At 38.1% G+C, this 15,428-nt stretch overlaps 1 protein-coding gene across 2 annotated transcripts in view; it reads left to right on the top strand.

The window, feature by feature from the left end:
• ambra1a (autophagy/beclin-1 regulator 1a) overlaps window positions 1-14,494 on the top strand; it is a 90,711-nt gene extending 76,217 nt beyond the window's left edge. Inside the window, exons 17-18 of one of the 2 annotated variants that reach the window (XM_055206726.2) lie at window positions 9,798-9,923; window positions 13,733-14,494. In XM_055206726.2, the coding sequence (XP_055062701.2) occupies window positions 9,798-9,923; window positions 13,733-14,256 (650 nt within the window). In that variant the 3' untranslated portion in view covers window positions 14,257-14,494. The remainder of the gene's footprint in view (window positions 1-9,797; window positions 9,924-13,732) is intronic. The other variant, XM_055206727.2, reaches the window with a different exon arrangement.
• The last annotated feature ends 934 nt before the right edge of the window (window positions 14,495-15,428 follow it).

Below are 15,428 nucleotides of genomic sequence, written 5' to 3'. Positions count from 1 at the left end.
GTGCCGTTTATCGCATTTTGAACCAAACTCTTCTGATATATCTATGCTCCATGGTGGTGTGTAAAAGTGGAGGCAGGGACAAATTCGCATATGCATAAATCCACGTATACTATATGAGTCAAGGGGTGTAGAGTTACATTTAAGCTGAAAACATGAAAAAAATTACTGTGACAGGTAAAATGTTTATATATGCTATTATAATGCTCAAAGATGAGTTTTAACTGATAAAATAATTGATTACGGGAAGACTTTAAGATTAAATGATGAATCAATTCTTGGTTAGTTTAAATCTACTTGTATGTCAACTGGCTGCTCTTTACTGGAATAAAGTTAACAAAAGTAGATTGGATCAACATAACATTCTTTTTATCTCTCAGACAATCTCACCGTACAAAACAATTGGATTGTTTGTCCCAATTTCATTCTGTAGCCCTGGGAGAAGCAGGAAAAGGTGAATAGAGATTGCAAGAGGCATTTTGTCTTTTTATGCTAATTGTAATTACAGAGGACAGGAGAGGCTACTTCACTGGGCACCCAACAGCTAAATCACTCAAGTTAATGTGTCTGCAAAATTGCTCTTATGTTTAATGCCGGTAATATTCAAGAGAGGTACGACCAGCAAACTTACTCTACATTGCACATCTTTATACTTCTAGCAGACGTTTTTCAGTCTCTGTTACCCATTACTTCCGAAATTTCCGCTTTGCTTTATTACCCAAATTTCCCCTGTGTTGCTTTAAGCAGCATGTCAGACAGTTGAATATGCATGCCTCCATTGAGATTACAGGTATATATCACGGAGGAGTGGAGCGACAGAATCATTTTGTTCAGCTGACATTTGTATTTTTAGATTGTTGGTTTGTATCATGCTGTCTGTTTAAATGAGCAAATATATTTATAAACCTGGTTAGTGCCAAAACCTTCTGATATAATGCCTGCTGGGAGTTCTGCTTTTTTAAGTGTCTGAGCATTCATTATGTGTGTGCAATATTTAGTGGGTTCGTAATTAATTGTTATTTTTTCATGGCAAGATTATCAATGCAAGTCTGTAGTTTGATATGTGAGCTGTAGGATTCGGCACATTTCAAACTTTGGGTTTCTCTGTGTCATCCACAGTCTCTGTAAATTTAGTTTTAATTCTGATAGGTATTTTCAGGTGCTCAAGCAACATTTCAGTCTTCTTCAGTCTGCCTTAATCAGGCACAACACACTTTACATTCACAAGCAAATTTTTGTCCATCCACAGTACATTTTCTGTCAGGCTAAATCTGTAACGTACAGTACGTGTCCAGTGAGTTTTGGTGTGGGTGGTTCTGCCCACACAAGTGTTTGGACATTGATATTTGTGTACAGGGCTGTGATCAGTGCTGAACATTGCCATCCTTTGTGTGTATGACTAAATCCTCTACTGACTAGATGAAGAAAAATGGTTTGATCATCTGGTAGGAAGAGTTTCAGAGTATTAATCTGCATTTCCTGCACCTGGTATCACAGTTTGTTATGGGTGTGAAGGCTAACAGGGATCTGTGATGAAACTTTCATTAAATAGGGTCTTGTAACACGTATGCACGATCATACATAAATGTACTGTATTTTTAAAGCAACAGTTTTACCTGTGTTTTTGGAGCTTTGGTTGTTTTTACAATGTGCAATATAACGCAGTATTTTCACACAATTTACTTATCTCTATACAGCTGTTTTCACGGTCCTAAAAATGGGCTGATGTCTTGCTTGTTCTATGAAATCCCTCCTTTAGAAATACGTAAGAGTTCAGGTTTTGTAGCTGGTTTAGCCTTTGACAGCAGCTTAGCTTAGCTGGCGACTGGCGTAATCCTGTGGGCAGAGGTTAGTCAAACACTCTTATCTTGACATCATTTATCCAAAAAGAAGAGGGCTAGTAGAGCCCAAACCGGCCGTTCTCTGTAGTCCTTGAAAAGCGAATTCTGTTATAGAAAATAATTGCATGGCATTGAACTTGGAGCTTTATAATTTTGCAGGTATTAAAGCCACACAGATCCAAAATTGAAAATGACCTGTATTGCCGTGTGTCATGTATCTGTCCATCAATGTAAACAATGTGCAAAGTAGTTGAACCAAAAAGTGCACAATTAATAGAATTATTGGCTTCTAAAGTAGGGAGTCGACTCTGAATCCCTGAAACGAGTCGTTAAATGGATTGAATCTCCTGCTTGTCTTTATCCACGTAATACGAACACTTCGCATAATAATCTCCAACTACAGCACGAAAACTATGACCTGCCCACAGACACTTCAGCTAGTTAGTGTGTAAACATCATATCACGCTGTGTTTTCAGTTTGTGCCGTTTTCACGACCAAAGGATGAAGATATGATGAATCAGTGGTTAAAATTACTTTTTCAAGGAGAAAAGATACCCATATGGTTCAGTATCCACTTTATTTGGAACAACATGCGTCTCCTAACCACAACCTGTAAATTACATACTTGCTTAAATGAGTGTGAAATGTTAGTGTCTGTTGTCGCTTTTATTGCTTGGATTAAAGATGAATGATGTTTATTGATGTCAGAGTTTAAACTCTTAATATACTGTCAGAGAGTCACGTTAGCAAGTGGTTAAAGCATTAATGATGAATGATGTGGGATCACGAAAAACGGATGCTTTAAATCTCTATAAAATCATATATGAAAGGGCAGAAGTGGTGATAAAAATAGATTTTTAAAATCTTGCTTGACAAAGTTTTGCTCAGGACTTTATAAAACATTTAGTTTTGACCTAAAGAGAATTATACGTTAGCAGTTTTTAAGTTTATTAACTCAAGCTTTAAAGTTGTAGTGGAAAGAGTTTTGAAATGACAATTTGAATTCAGTAGGATAAAGGGATTAAAAGTGGGAGGGAGGATTCAGAGGATGAGCTATCAGAATACCAAGCAAATGCATCCACAATCGCCACTGCCTGAAGCGTCCTGTAAATTGATTGGCTCTGGGTTTAGTGTTGTACCAAGAGTCAAATGAATTCTACACTAAATGGAGTATTACAAAAAATGAGAAAGAGGAAGAATAGAAGCAGGAGTTTTTATTATTTGAGTTTTTAAACATAAAACATAAAAATGTTTAGTGCAATAACACTAAAACATACACTGCATTTGTGTAAAGTTTCCAAGAGATAAAGGAAGCAAATCCAGATATCCCAGAGATATTATGTCTATTATAGATATTATAACTATTATAGTTATTTATCACAATGCTTTTTTGTATAAATCCGGTACGTGGTGACTTTGTCTCTAGGCAGACTGATTGGACCAAAAAATGGTGTGTGCCCTTTCAGTTTTTTGTGCAATATACATGGGATGTTCAGTGAATGGACCATGGGCGTGCTGTCTCAGGCTAAGAAGTTTTTGTGCGTGCTTTCTGAAATGTATTTTTTGAATAAGTTTGAATGTACAGTATGTATTTTCACTGCTATCAGTTTGTAACTTTCCGTTTCAGATCCATTATGGCTGTGAGTATTTGTTTTATGGTGTATGTATAAGGTCAGACGTACATCGTCTTTGCCTGGAGCAGCACCTGTATGTTTGTGTCTCTGAGGTATCACAGGTGGCAAAAACTTGATGACTCAAAGTTTAAGGGTAGAGAAGTTCACATCTGAGTCTCCCACCTCAAGGAAAGCCATCTTCCCACACAAACAGTGCACACACCCTGCAGTGAAGATCTGTGGGCGAGGGTTAAGTGTAATAGAGTATTGTTTTAAACAGCAGTCAGTGAATAAGAGGTTTAGGGTTTGTATTAGCATCCTTTCTACTGTATATGTTAAATAATGAGTGTGCTATATTTAATCTCTTTACAACAGACATAAACTGTCCATAGACATTCTGTCTCTCATTTGCATTTGTGTGAACGTGTACTTCTCAGGTTGTTAAACTTTTTTAAATTCTTATTTTTTTTAATGTGATTTTGGATTCAAGCCAAGAAATGAAGAACTGAGCCACTCCCAAAACTTCAGAAGTCTATTTTGTTCTGGAAATGTGTGTTTGCTTTATAATTAATTATTATACTGAGTCTGAGATACTTGATTTTATCATGACATCGATACTTTCCCCCCTCTCTCAGTTTGTTGAATGATGACAGATGGTCGATTGAAACCTGATTTTGCTAACCTGTTCATTAGGTCTAAAACATGGGGAGTATTGAAAAAAATGTTCCCTTTTGAAAATTGACCTTTTTCACACACTAAAGTAAGTGTGGAGCTGTTAATTATGGAGCTGCTGATACAGCTCAGTGGTAAAGCATTAACAGTGCAAAAGTCATGAGTTCAAACCCAGGGAATACACATGCTGAAAAATAACTTATACCTTGTTAACGCACTGTAATTCGCTTTGGATAAAAGCATCTGCCAAATGCATAAATGTGATTCTCAGGTTAATGATTGCAAGATCAGTTGACAAATGATTTTATTAACAAAATGTGTTCATGCGCAGCAGCGCAGTACATAAATGTTAACTACATGCAGTTATGACAATAAACAAATTAATTGCATGTATTTACATTTTGCTATTTAGCAGACACTTGTACCTAAAGCAACTTACTGTACAAAAGTTTGAAAACAATAGAGCGATTTGTCTTAGGGAGGCAGTAATATGAGAAGCAACTTTCAGCTCACAAAGTTTCAACATGCCTTAGAGACACTAACTGTTTAGGCAACGGAAAAAGGATTAGAGGATTTTTTGTATAGACAGACCATTAATTTTGTTCCTGTCAAGGATTCATGGAAAAGATAAAATTTTAGCTGTTTTTCAATGCGGTGAGGGGTGCAACTAACTCAATAGAGTTTGAAAGATCATTCCACCAGCAAGGAATAGTGAAGGTGAATGAGCAGGAGAGTGATGATTTATTGCCCTTTTGTGAAGATACCACAAAGCCTAGTTAATTTTCTAACCGCAGGGTCAACACATCAATTTTAACAATTTCAAGATGCATATCTTGCTAATATCATACTATTGAGCAAAATATAGATTTTCATTAGTAGTGAACTAATTTAGCCTATTTGGGTTTTACAGTTTGGATGTCTTTGGTTTTGGGCAGTGTGAGCGAAAAATGTGCATGACACGAAGTTAAATCCTGCGAGTAATCTAGAGCGAGTAACGCAATGGACTCGATATGGGTGGCGCGTTTGCCACGAAAACACACGCTATTCACCTCAAACACGTCTTCACCCAAGTTGAAAATATTCAACTTGAGCGAAAAATTAGCATGAAGCGAAGTTAAATCCTGCGAGTAATCTAGAGCGAGTAACGCGATGCCCCACGATTGGTGTGTACGTAGCATTACTGTGCATTCACAGCAGCCGCGGTAGAGGTGGCAAAAACGCGCTATAGATGCTCTAAGATTTTTACTGTGGGTTCACACCAGATGCGAGTTCAACTATTTGCGTGAGTAGATTACATACAAAGTCAATGCAAAGACGCAATCAGACGTGTCCTCGTGTGGGGCGATGCGAATGACCCGATATGGGCAGCGCGTTTGCCAAGAAAACATGCGCTATTCACCTCAAATGCATCTTCGCTCAGCGAAAAATTTGCATGAAACGAAGTTAAATCCTGCGAGTAATCTAGAGCGAGTAATGTGATGCCCCATGTTTGGTGTGTACGTAGCATAACTGTGCATTCACAGCAGCCGCGGTGGAGGTGGCAAAAACGCGCTATTCGCGTGTAGTTGGATGCGCAAACATTTTTACTGTGGGTTCACACCAGACGCAAGTTCAACTATTTGCATGAGTAGATTACATACCCAGACAATGCAAAGACGCAATCAGACGTGTCCTCATGTGGGGCGATGCGAATGACCTGATATGGGCGGTGCATTTGCCACGAAAACATGCGCTATTCACCTCAAATGCATCTTCGCTCAGCGAAAAATTTGCATGAAACGAAGTTGAATCCCACGAGTAATCTAGAGCGAGTAACGCGATGCCCCACGATTGGTGTGTACGTAGCATAACTGTGCATTCACAGCAGCCGCGGTGGAGGTGGCAAAAACGCGCTATTCGCGTGTAGTTGGACGCTCTAACATTTTTACTGTGGGTTCACACCAGACGCGAGTTCAACTATTTGCATGAGTAGATTACATACCAAGACAATGCAAAGACGCGATCAGACGCGTCTTCCGTGGGGCGATGCGAATGACCTGATATGGGCGGCGCGTTTGCCACAAAAACATGCGCTATTCACCTCAAATGCGTCTTCACCCAAGTTGAAAATATTCAACTTTAAATCCCGTGAGTAATCTAGAGCAAGTAATGCCCCGCGTTTGGTGTGTATGTAAGTTTACTCCCTCACGCGTGTGAAATTCTAGTCATTTGAGACACTCACGTGAAAATTCCCGTCATGGGAGGGGCTTCTGCGACTACGCCCGCTCCCTGTAATCACGTCAATACTGGAGAAAGCTCCTGATTGGTTAACGCGGTGCCAAAATTCTGATTTTTCAACTCTCAATGCTCAATTCACGTGGAATGCGTTGCAGGATGCCTATTTGGGCATTTGCATTGACTTAACTTATGTTATTGACTTAACATGTTAATCACTCGCGCTTGCCGCCTCTTCTGCATCTAGTGTGAATGCCACATTACTAGTCTTGAGTTGTTCAAGTTTAGATTTGGAAAGGCACACTTATCTTTCTCCAAATCCAAAGACCTCATCCTCTGTGGTCAGACAGACAGACTCTAGCCTGTCTCATTATCTCACTTCTTGACACATTAGAAAGCTTCTTTATAGAGAACTCTCCCTTCAGTTGTCATCACGAGAATACCAGCCAAAGGTCAGATGACTTTTCATAATCTCTCTTTTTCTCTCAGCTCCACCGTGTCCTTTACCTTTCATGCTGAACACACAGAATTTGCATACACAAACATGTGTTTATTGTGACAGTCGTTTTTGGAAGCTTCTCTGTGTGTTATAGCTACAGTTGTTCAAATATAGTGACTCACGCTTTTAGGGGGATTTACTGTACAATCTGTCAAAACATTCACATGAAGCATTGTGGCCTCTGAAGAGTAAATCGTAACATTTTCCATTCCAGCAGTGTCTGATACTAAAAGCTTGTTTGTGTGATGCATAGAGGCCAGAACTGAGCAGTATAAATGGTGTTTGTGAAACTGACCAAATGAAAATGATGTGTATGTGCTTTAAGATGATTCTCTCTCTCACATACATTCACACTAATTTAAGAGGTGTGACAGATGCCATGCATCAGAGGAATAATGAATGTATGGCTCATCAGAGACAAATGCATTCCTTACAGAAGCCTCTGGGTGCAGTAAAAGCTTTGAAAACAGAGATGATACTTTCTTCAAACCCCATGAGAAGATGCTCTACGCTGAGTCTTTTAACTGTCCCATGTGGCCTGATATTGTCTCAGTCATTAGCTCTGTATAAATGAAAATGGCGATGTGATAATAGCGCTTTACACAGGGTCCTACCAGTTCGAGTCACAGAACTACATTAAGAGCACTGACAGATAAAGCAGGGGTTACCAAACTATTTGGGGAGAAAAATTTTGGGGGCTACCTTATAATTATAAAGTTTTTAAGAATATACAGTATGCATACCACAATTTGCACCCACATTTTTTCAACCTTGATACTTCAGGTCTATTTTGCTTTGTTTTGTAAATTTAGCTTCCATAATTTGATGCAAATGCGTACAACAGCAACACTGTCTAATTAGTAGTGAAATAAAAATAAGTATTGGGATGTTAAAATGGTTAAAAAATAAAAAATGCTCGAGTAAGACTCAAAGCGTCTTTATGCCATCTCACCAAACCGAAAGTCTGATACTTCAGACCTGTTTTTACTGATAAACAAAAACACATTTGGGAGATTCTCACGAAATCCAGAGTTAAAAGGTATCCAGCATCAGATTTTTTTTAAAGCCAATTGTTTTGCACATACGGTATAAGATTAAGGTCTGAACTTACTATAACCATTATCTTTAGAGGATTTAAAAAATATTTCCTATAGAATTATTTACATTTTTTAGATTATCCTTATAAAAATTATTTTTTAGAACCGCTTACCTGGTAGCCATCTTGAATGTCACAGTCAATTATGTCCCTTACAATACTATGCTTCTTATTTTGATACTCTTACTTTGCATTTACTTTTTTGTTTCATGACGCCTCATAAGTCTAATTTCGCGAGAATCACACATGTCAGCTTAAATTTCACTTAGGTTTCCATTCACATGGACACATTTGGCTCAAAATGTATACTTTGTACTTTTAAATGATCTGAAAAGCTCGTATACCATCAACAGTAGCACGACTGACATAGTTTAATAACTAAATATGCCCCTTTTAATAATACAGCAAAATTGTGTAATTCATAATAACATATTTTGCGTACCCCCCCTGCTAAGGATGATGGACCATCACTTTGAAAACCCCTGCCCTACAGGACATTTACAGTCATATTGTTAATGTTTGGCTCATATCTTAAAGTTCATTGAAATAGGAATATTTTAGGTTAATTTCAGCCAAATTGCTGTCAGTTACCAGACAATAACTTTGATTTGTCCCTCAGGGTGTATTACAAACTACAAATGTATTTAAATCAAACACTATTATGTGTATACTTTTGCATAGCTTTTTTACATGTTTTCTGAAAGCCGTGTGGACTGACTGATTTAAGTGGCGTCCTATTGGTGTAGCTAAACATTATTCCAAGAAAATGTGTTATTTTGGGTTGTAATATTAGGGCTGACGTGTGCAGGATTCTGCATTTTGTCCGCCTTTGAGAGCTTTTGTCCGGAAATGTATGATTTCTCAAGGTAAACTTGACATTGATTGGAATTAAATAATTGTGCACAGTTGGAGACATGCAGGCAGCACAATGAGCAATCACATTGCAAATTATTGACCCTAAAACTGGAGTGCGGTTTGGTACCATATAAGCAGGAGACTATTCAATCATGTTAAAGACACTTTGAAATGGGCAATTCAGCCTGCCAGCTAAGATAAGCTTGAATAGCAGAACTTATTTGTCACAGTTCAGTTGTGTAGCTGCCTTGATAGACTGAACAAGTAGTTATGAAATGAATTTTTCTTTTGTCATATCTTGTCACTTGTGTTATTTTAAATCGAATGTCATTTTTACAGGTAAACACACATGGTAATGCTGCTCACTTTCACCTGTCTTATATTTGTTGAGATGTTTTGCGGCATGTGTCAAAAAATACTGAGAAAATAATAACTACATAGATAAAGAAAAGTTATCTCCATCATTCATGTCTGATGTCGTTGTTTTTGTTGTGTGCTTCTAGGCAAACATCTATTTCACTATTCTTTCAACTTATGCATGCATTTAAATTGTTTTATGGAGTTAGGTGAATAAGTATCCAATAAATGTTAATGTAAAACGTAGCCATAAAAAAGGGAAATGTAGAAGTTTTAGAAATTCAATAAAATGATGGATAACAATGTTACCAAAAGGGACACACTGTATTACTGTGCTAAAATGGTGAGACTTGCAAGATTGCAGTTTCTCTACAGACATTTCCATCATGGGATTATATAAATTTGCTGTTTTAAGCAGCTTCTGAAACCATTTAAGCTTTTTCCAGGAAACCTGCACAAACAGGATTTAAATGGAATAAATCAATTCCATCAGACAGAATGAAATGTCTGCCTCCTACTTCTATTAAAGATAACAACTTATAATCATAATAATAAAATTATTTCACTGTCTTTGTTGGAAGTAATGGCCCTAAAAGGGTTTAATAAGCTGATGAATTGATAGTTGATGCTTTGTTTTTTTTATATTTCACAGACTCTCTTGATTTTGAGATCCTTTTAGATGATTCTGGCTCTGAGGTGGTACCAGAGACACCACCCCACAGTCGACCTCAGGAAGATGAAGGGTCAGATCCCACTGAAACTAGCACAGAAAGCACAGGTACTGCATCCAACACACATACTTGGCACAGATAATCAGAAAGCTCAGCACCAGTAACTAATTGACTCATTTTAAATTAGGTTCTTGGCCCCTTATCCTGGTCTTGGAAAATTTTATCACCTAAATTCATTTCTAGATAGAGATCTGTATTTAGAGCTGGGATTTGCCACATGAAGCACATTCTTAACAGCCTGTTATTTCGCATTGTTTTTGGGATTGTTCATGGTCACGGTTATTTTTGAAATAAGGAAAAGATCAATAATGTTTGTTAATGGGAGTTTTGTTTCAGGACCAGCTGCAAGAATTTGTTCTGTATAGTACCTGTTCAAATCATTAATCAGATTTTACAGTAGTAGGGAAGAGCGGTACACAACCTAACGCTTTTGACTTTGGCTCGATTATTCAAAAAATATTTAAGTTAGATTCATCTTTTTTTTTACAAAATCAACACACACCTCTCTGCTACAAATGAATACTTAAAGTTTGTTTGTGGGCCCTACCCTACCGTTATCTTACAATTACACCAAAAGTGACAGGAGTGCAAACATTACAACTTACCCAATAGGTGGGGTCAATTGTAACAAACACAGAGTTTTGGTTAAAAAAATTTGGTAAAACACGAATAATTCAATAAAATTCAGTCTGTATACTAAAGGTGGATATTGTTTATATATCTGCCTATAATATATAGATATCCACACATTCATCCATCCATAATCCTTTATTTAACCATCCTTGTATTGTGCATCAATGCATATAAATAGATTTTTTTGAAAGGGCTGCACAATTAAGACAAAAAATTATAATTGTGAGTTATTTCCCCTGATATTGTATTAGCAGTTATCATCTTGATGAATAGTATTTACATTGTTTTCATTTCATTATTATTATATACTTGAGGCTTAGTTGTAACACTGTGTTAATTAACCCCGTTGTGTAAAAATGTTTTTAATCCCAGCTATAATTTACTAGGAGTTGCTGACATGTTTCAAAATAGTGTTATGTTTTAGGTAACAAGACAGTGATTAAATTAAGGTTGGATTTGGTGACTTACACCCAACTCAGAAATCGAAAAAACATAAGATGAAGAAATTTACTTTTATGCCTCCAAAACACTCTTTATTTAATATCTTAACCAAAACACAGCAAAACTTTACAGAAATTCACAGGAGATCATCTGACAGTAAGAGAAAAAGACCAAAAGCACAGATTGCTTGGCATTGTATAAATATGTAAAGTAGCTGGGTAACAATTAACCCCGCATTAGTTTGTGCCCCGCTCACCCCTACATTATAACAGGGGGTTTTCAAACTGGGGTCTTAGGTTCCAAGGTCCCCATAAAATTCATAACTGTGTAGTCAATTATTTAAATTTGTAAACAATTTGCTGTCTTGATAATATCATAGTTACTGTCCATCTAAGGCCCTGATTTCACGAGAACGCTTAAGGGAGAAAACGTAAAAATATTTTATCAGACGTGCCTTTCATTTTTCACGGCGACTGCGTTTTTGGAGCTTAAAAACGTAAAAAAGTGAAACCACCCTCCAGAGTGGAAATCTTAAAAACGCTCTACCGTTGCGTTTGCTTCACAGTTCAGGAAAATAACAACATGGATTATTTCCATACGTCGGACCTTTAAGTTACCATAGCAGCTCTGATAAATATACAAGAGTCTTTCCAGCAGTTGTACGAAATATTCACAGCTAGGGGTGCTCTGATCAATGCCGATTCCACTAAAAATACGTGGCCGATCACTATTTTGAATCGAACAGCCGATCTTATTCACAGCTATTTCATGTACTACGGCTTTTGATCAGTAAGTCCTTATCGATCTGAAATCACTGTTAGTTTGAATCGTAAATAACTTGCATTTGAAAAAGCAACACTCGTCAAACATAATCATTGTTCATATTCTGTATTATCATGAAAATACCTGAAAAGGTTTGAAGAACAACAATATAAATATATCCTTAAGCCATTTCCTGGAGCTGCGTGTCATCATAGCTGCCTGTGTATTGTTCTTCGTCTACAGCGCATTTTGATTTTCTGCACGAAAATGCCCCCTGGCTTTTGGATGTAGCGGCATTTCACCGTAATTCATTGAGAAGCATAGCAAGCATTATCGGCTGATCGATCGGAGCATCCCTATTCACAGCCAGTATTTCTGATCAGAGAAGGTGCATTAATTACTTCTATCAAATTGTTGATGCGCCAGTTCGTCGGAAGCAAACCAGATGGCTTTGGACAAGACCTCGGAGAACAAGGAATAATGTTGTACGCAGGCGCGTGGACTTGGTGTTGTTGTGTGTCAGTGCTTCACATTGCAGCCTAGCTGCCTGGAGTGCATACTACATCAAATATCACACACTTTTGCGTCACCATATTCACGCAGATTTCCCCCCCAAAACGCTCGTATAAACGCTGAATAAAAAGTGATAATGCAACGCCACTTTTGTGTTTTCTCTTCAGATCGTTTCCGTGTAAAAGTAGCCTAACAGAGTCTAAGGGCCCTATTTTAACGATCTAAGTGCATTGTCTAAAGCGCACAGCGCAACGTCTAAATGGTCTAAGTGTCCGAATCCTCTTTTGCTAATTTAACGACGGGAAAAATGGTTTTTGCGCCGAGCGCATGGTCGAAAAGGGTTGGTCCTATTGTAATGAGAGTATTTTGGGCGTAATGTGCAATAAACCAATGAGAGTCTCAGCTCTCATCCCCTTTAAAAGCCTGTTGCGCTGGCGCTATGTCTAATCCCTATTTAGATGACGGACTTTGTAAACTGAAAAACTAAGGGGAGGAAGGAGATCCCCAGTGTAAGATTAATGTTAAATAATTGTGTTGTTTTTCACTTGTATTGAAATTGTATTTTTCACTTGTTATTTTTTATTAAAACCTTTAAAAGTTTTTTTTTCAGACCAGAACGCCCATGGGCGCAAAAGGGGGCGCAAATGCATTTGCTACTTAAACAACGTGGCGCTAAACGTGAAAATTATAATTGCGCAGGGTGGAAACTAGCGAAAGACACTTGCGTCGCGCATTGCGCCGGGTGTAAGATAGAGCCCTAAATGTTTCTTTATAAAAATATGGTTATGTATTTTAGGAAGATGATCATCGTGTGTGGGGGTCCCTGTCATCAAAAAGTTTGAAAACCCCTGCATTATAGTGCAGCACAGATCATCTGTAGAGCCACTATTCATTCATAATTCAAAAAAAGAATGTAAGAACAGCCACTGATGAGTACAAAATAATTACAAAGAAAGAAACTAAACCTTTTGATGCTGATGCAAGCACATGCAACTTGCTTTCATACAGTACTCATGCAAACTCAACTTGATTCAAAGTGCCTAAATGCTATACAGTATGAGGATCAAAGAGTTGAGTTTGCAGGAAATGTTGTTTAATAATTAACAAACTATTAATTGCACTTCTACCTTTCTCTTATATAAGGTCCCTATAAAATATGTCTTCGATGTAAACAGCACTGTAACAGCTCTTTTAAAAACATAACACCTCTTTTAAAAACATACAGTGTGTGTAAAACTTCAATGACGGTGCTAAGATATAAATCATCCACTTACACTAACTGTTTGTGTCAGCACACCCTGCATTTCATATTTTTCTTCTGGCAAACACTAAATGTCACAGCAGTGATAAAAGGCCAACCAGCATTATTACTTTGTTGTTAAATTTATTGATTCCAGAATGCAATGAAGTTGCAGTTTAGTTTTGTCTGTATCCAAGAAATGCTGAACTGCTTCAATGTACTGTACTGTACTGTACTGTTCTCCCTCCCTTTCTCTGTCTCTCTCAGGCCAGGCTGACTATGTTTCTCATATACAAAGGTTAATGGCTGATGGAGGAATGACTGCAGTTGTCCAGCGGGAGCAGAGCACCACTATGGCCTCTATGGGCAGCTTTGGCAACAACATTTTTATCAGCCACCATATCCACCGTGGCTCCCAGACAGGGGTGGATTCACAGAGCCATACCCATTTATGCCCCACCCCTGGCCCCTCCTACACTTCACCGGGGTCTTTGCGTGCAGACTACTACTTCCGAATCATTACCAACACACCAGGTCATCATACAAACACAGCTCAGGGCTCCCTCATAGAACAGGAGGGACTTCACACATTTTCCCCTATTTTCTCACCTGTGGTAGACACACATGGATCATCCGCTTCCATGGAAACAGACGGATGGATGGATGAGGAGGAGCTTCATGATCTTGCATCCCTCTCTCCATCCTTACTCTCACCCTCTCTTTCGCCCGTGAATAACAATAGCTACACCAGCAATGAGAATAGTTATTACGGAGATGAGTATGGCCGCTAAAAAGCAGGGTAGAGGTTAGAGAGCAATCATGTATTAAAACCAACACAATAGAAACTTATTTCTGAAATATTTGCACTTAACTCTTGTTTTCTTAACATGACACATTCTGATGAAGGACAGAAGATGGACATTTTTTTGGGAAAGGAGCATTGATTTCTTCTGCTCCGCTATAGCAGCAACTCTTAAAGGATTAGTCCATTTTCTTGGAAAGGATCCAGATGGTTTGCTCACCACCATGTCATCCAGAATGTTGTTGTCTTTGTTCGGTCGAGAGGAGATTGTGTTTTTTGGGGCAAGCATTTTAGGATTTTTCTCGTTTTGACGGACTTTGATGGGCCCCAACACTTAACAGTTTTTTTCAACGGAGTTTCAAAGGACTTTAAATTATCCCAAACTACGCATAAGGGTCTTATCTGGCGAAACAATTGTCATTTTTGACAAGAAAAATAAAAAATATGCACTTTTAAAACACACCTTCTTGTCTATCTCTGGTCCTGTGATGCGCCAGCGCGGCCTCGCGTAATTGCGTAATGAAGTGGAAAGGTCGCGAGTTACATATATGAAACGCACATTTTAAACAATAAACTGCCTCAAATACATGAATTAATATCATTCGACATACAACAACGTTGGAACGGTCCTCTTTCTCCACACTTGTAAACACTGGGGCGTAGTTTCACATACGTCATCCGTGACCTCTTGACTTGATGGCGTATTGCGTGGGGTCGCGCTGGCGCGTCACGGGACCGGACAAAGACAAGAAGTTGTGGTTTAGAGGTGCATGTTTTTTGTTTTTCTTGTCAAAGATGACGGTCGTTTCGCTGGATGGGACCCTTGTGCCTCGTTTGGGAACATTTAGAGTCCTTTAAAACTCTGTTGAAACTGCAGTTTTAAACTGCATTAGGACTGCATTAAAACTGTTAAGTGTTGGGGTCCATTAGAGTCCATTAAAATAAGAAAAATCCTGAATTTTTTTCCTCAAAAAACATAATTTCTTCTCGACTGAACAAAGAAAGACATCAACATTTAAGATGACATGGTGGTGAGTAAATTTTTGGTGGTGACTTTTTTTTAAGAAAATGGACTAATCCTTTAACTCAGCAAGGAATTTTGAAAATTCCACTTTGCAAAAGCTTTGCAAAAGGCTCATATGATGTGGTGCCTGTTTATCA

The sequence above is a fragment of the Misgurnus anguillicaudatus genome, chromosome 21 (genome assembly GCF_027580225.2).
Source record: "Misgurnus anguillicaudatus chromosome 21, ASM2758022v2, whole genome shotgun sequence".
Lineage (NCBI taxonomy): Eukaryota > Metazoa > Chordata > Actinopteri > Cypriniformes > Cobitidae > Misgurnus > Misgurnus anguillicaudatus.
The sequence above is the reverse complement of the archived record's forward strand: the minus strand, read 5'-3'. Positions and strand labels throughout refer to the sequence as shown.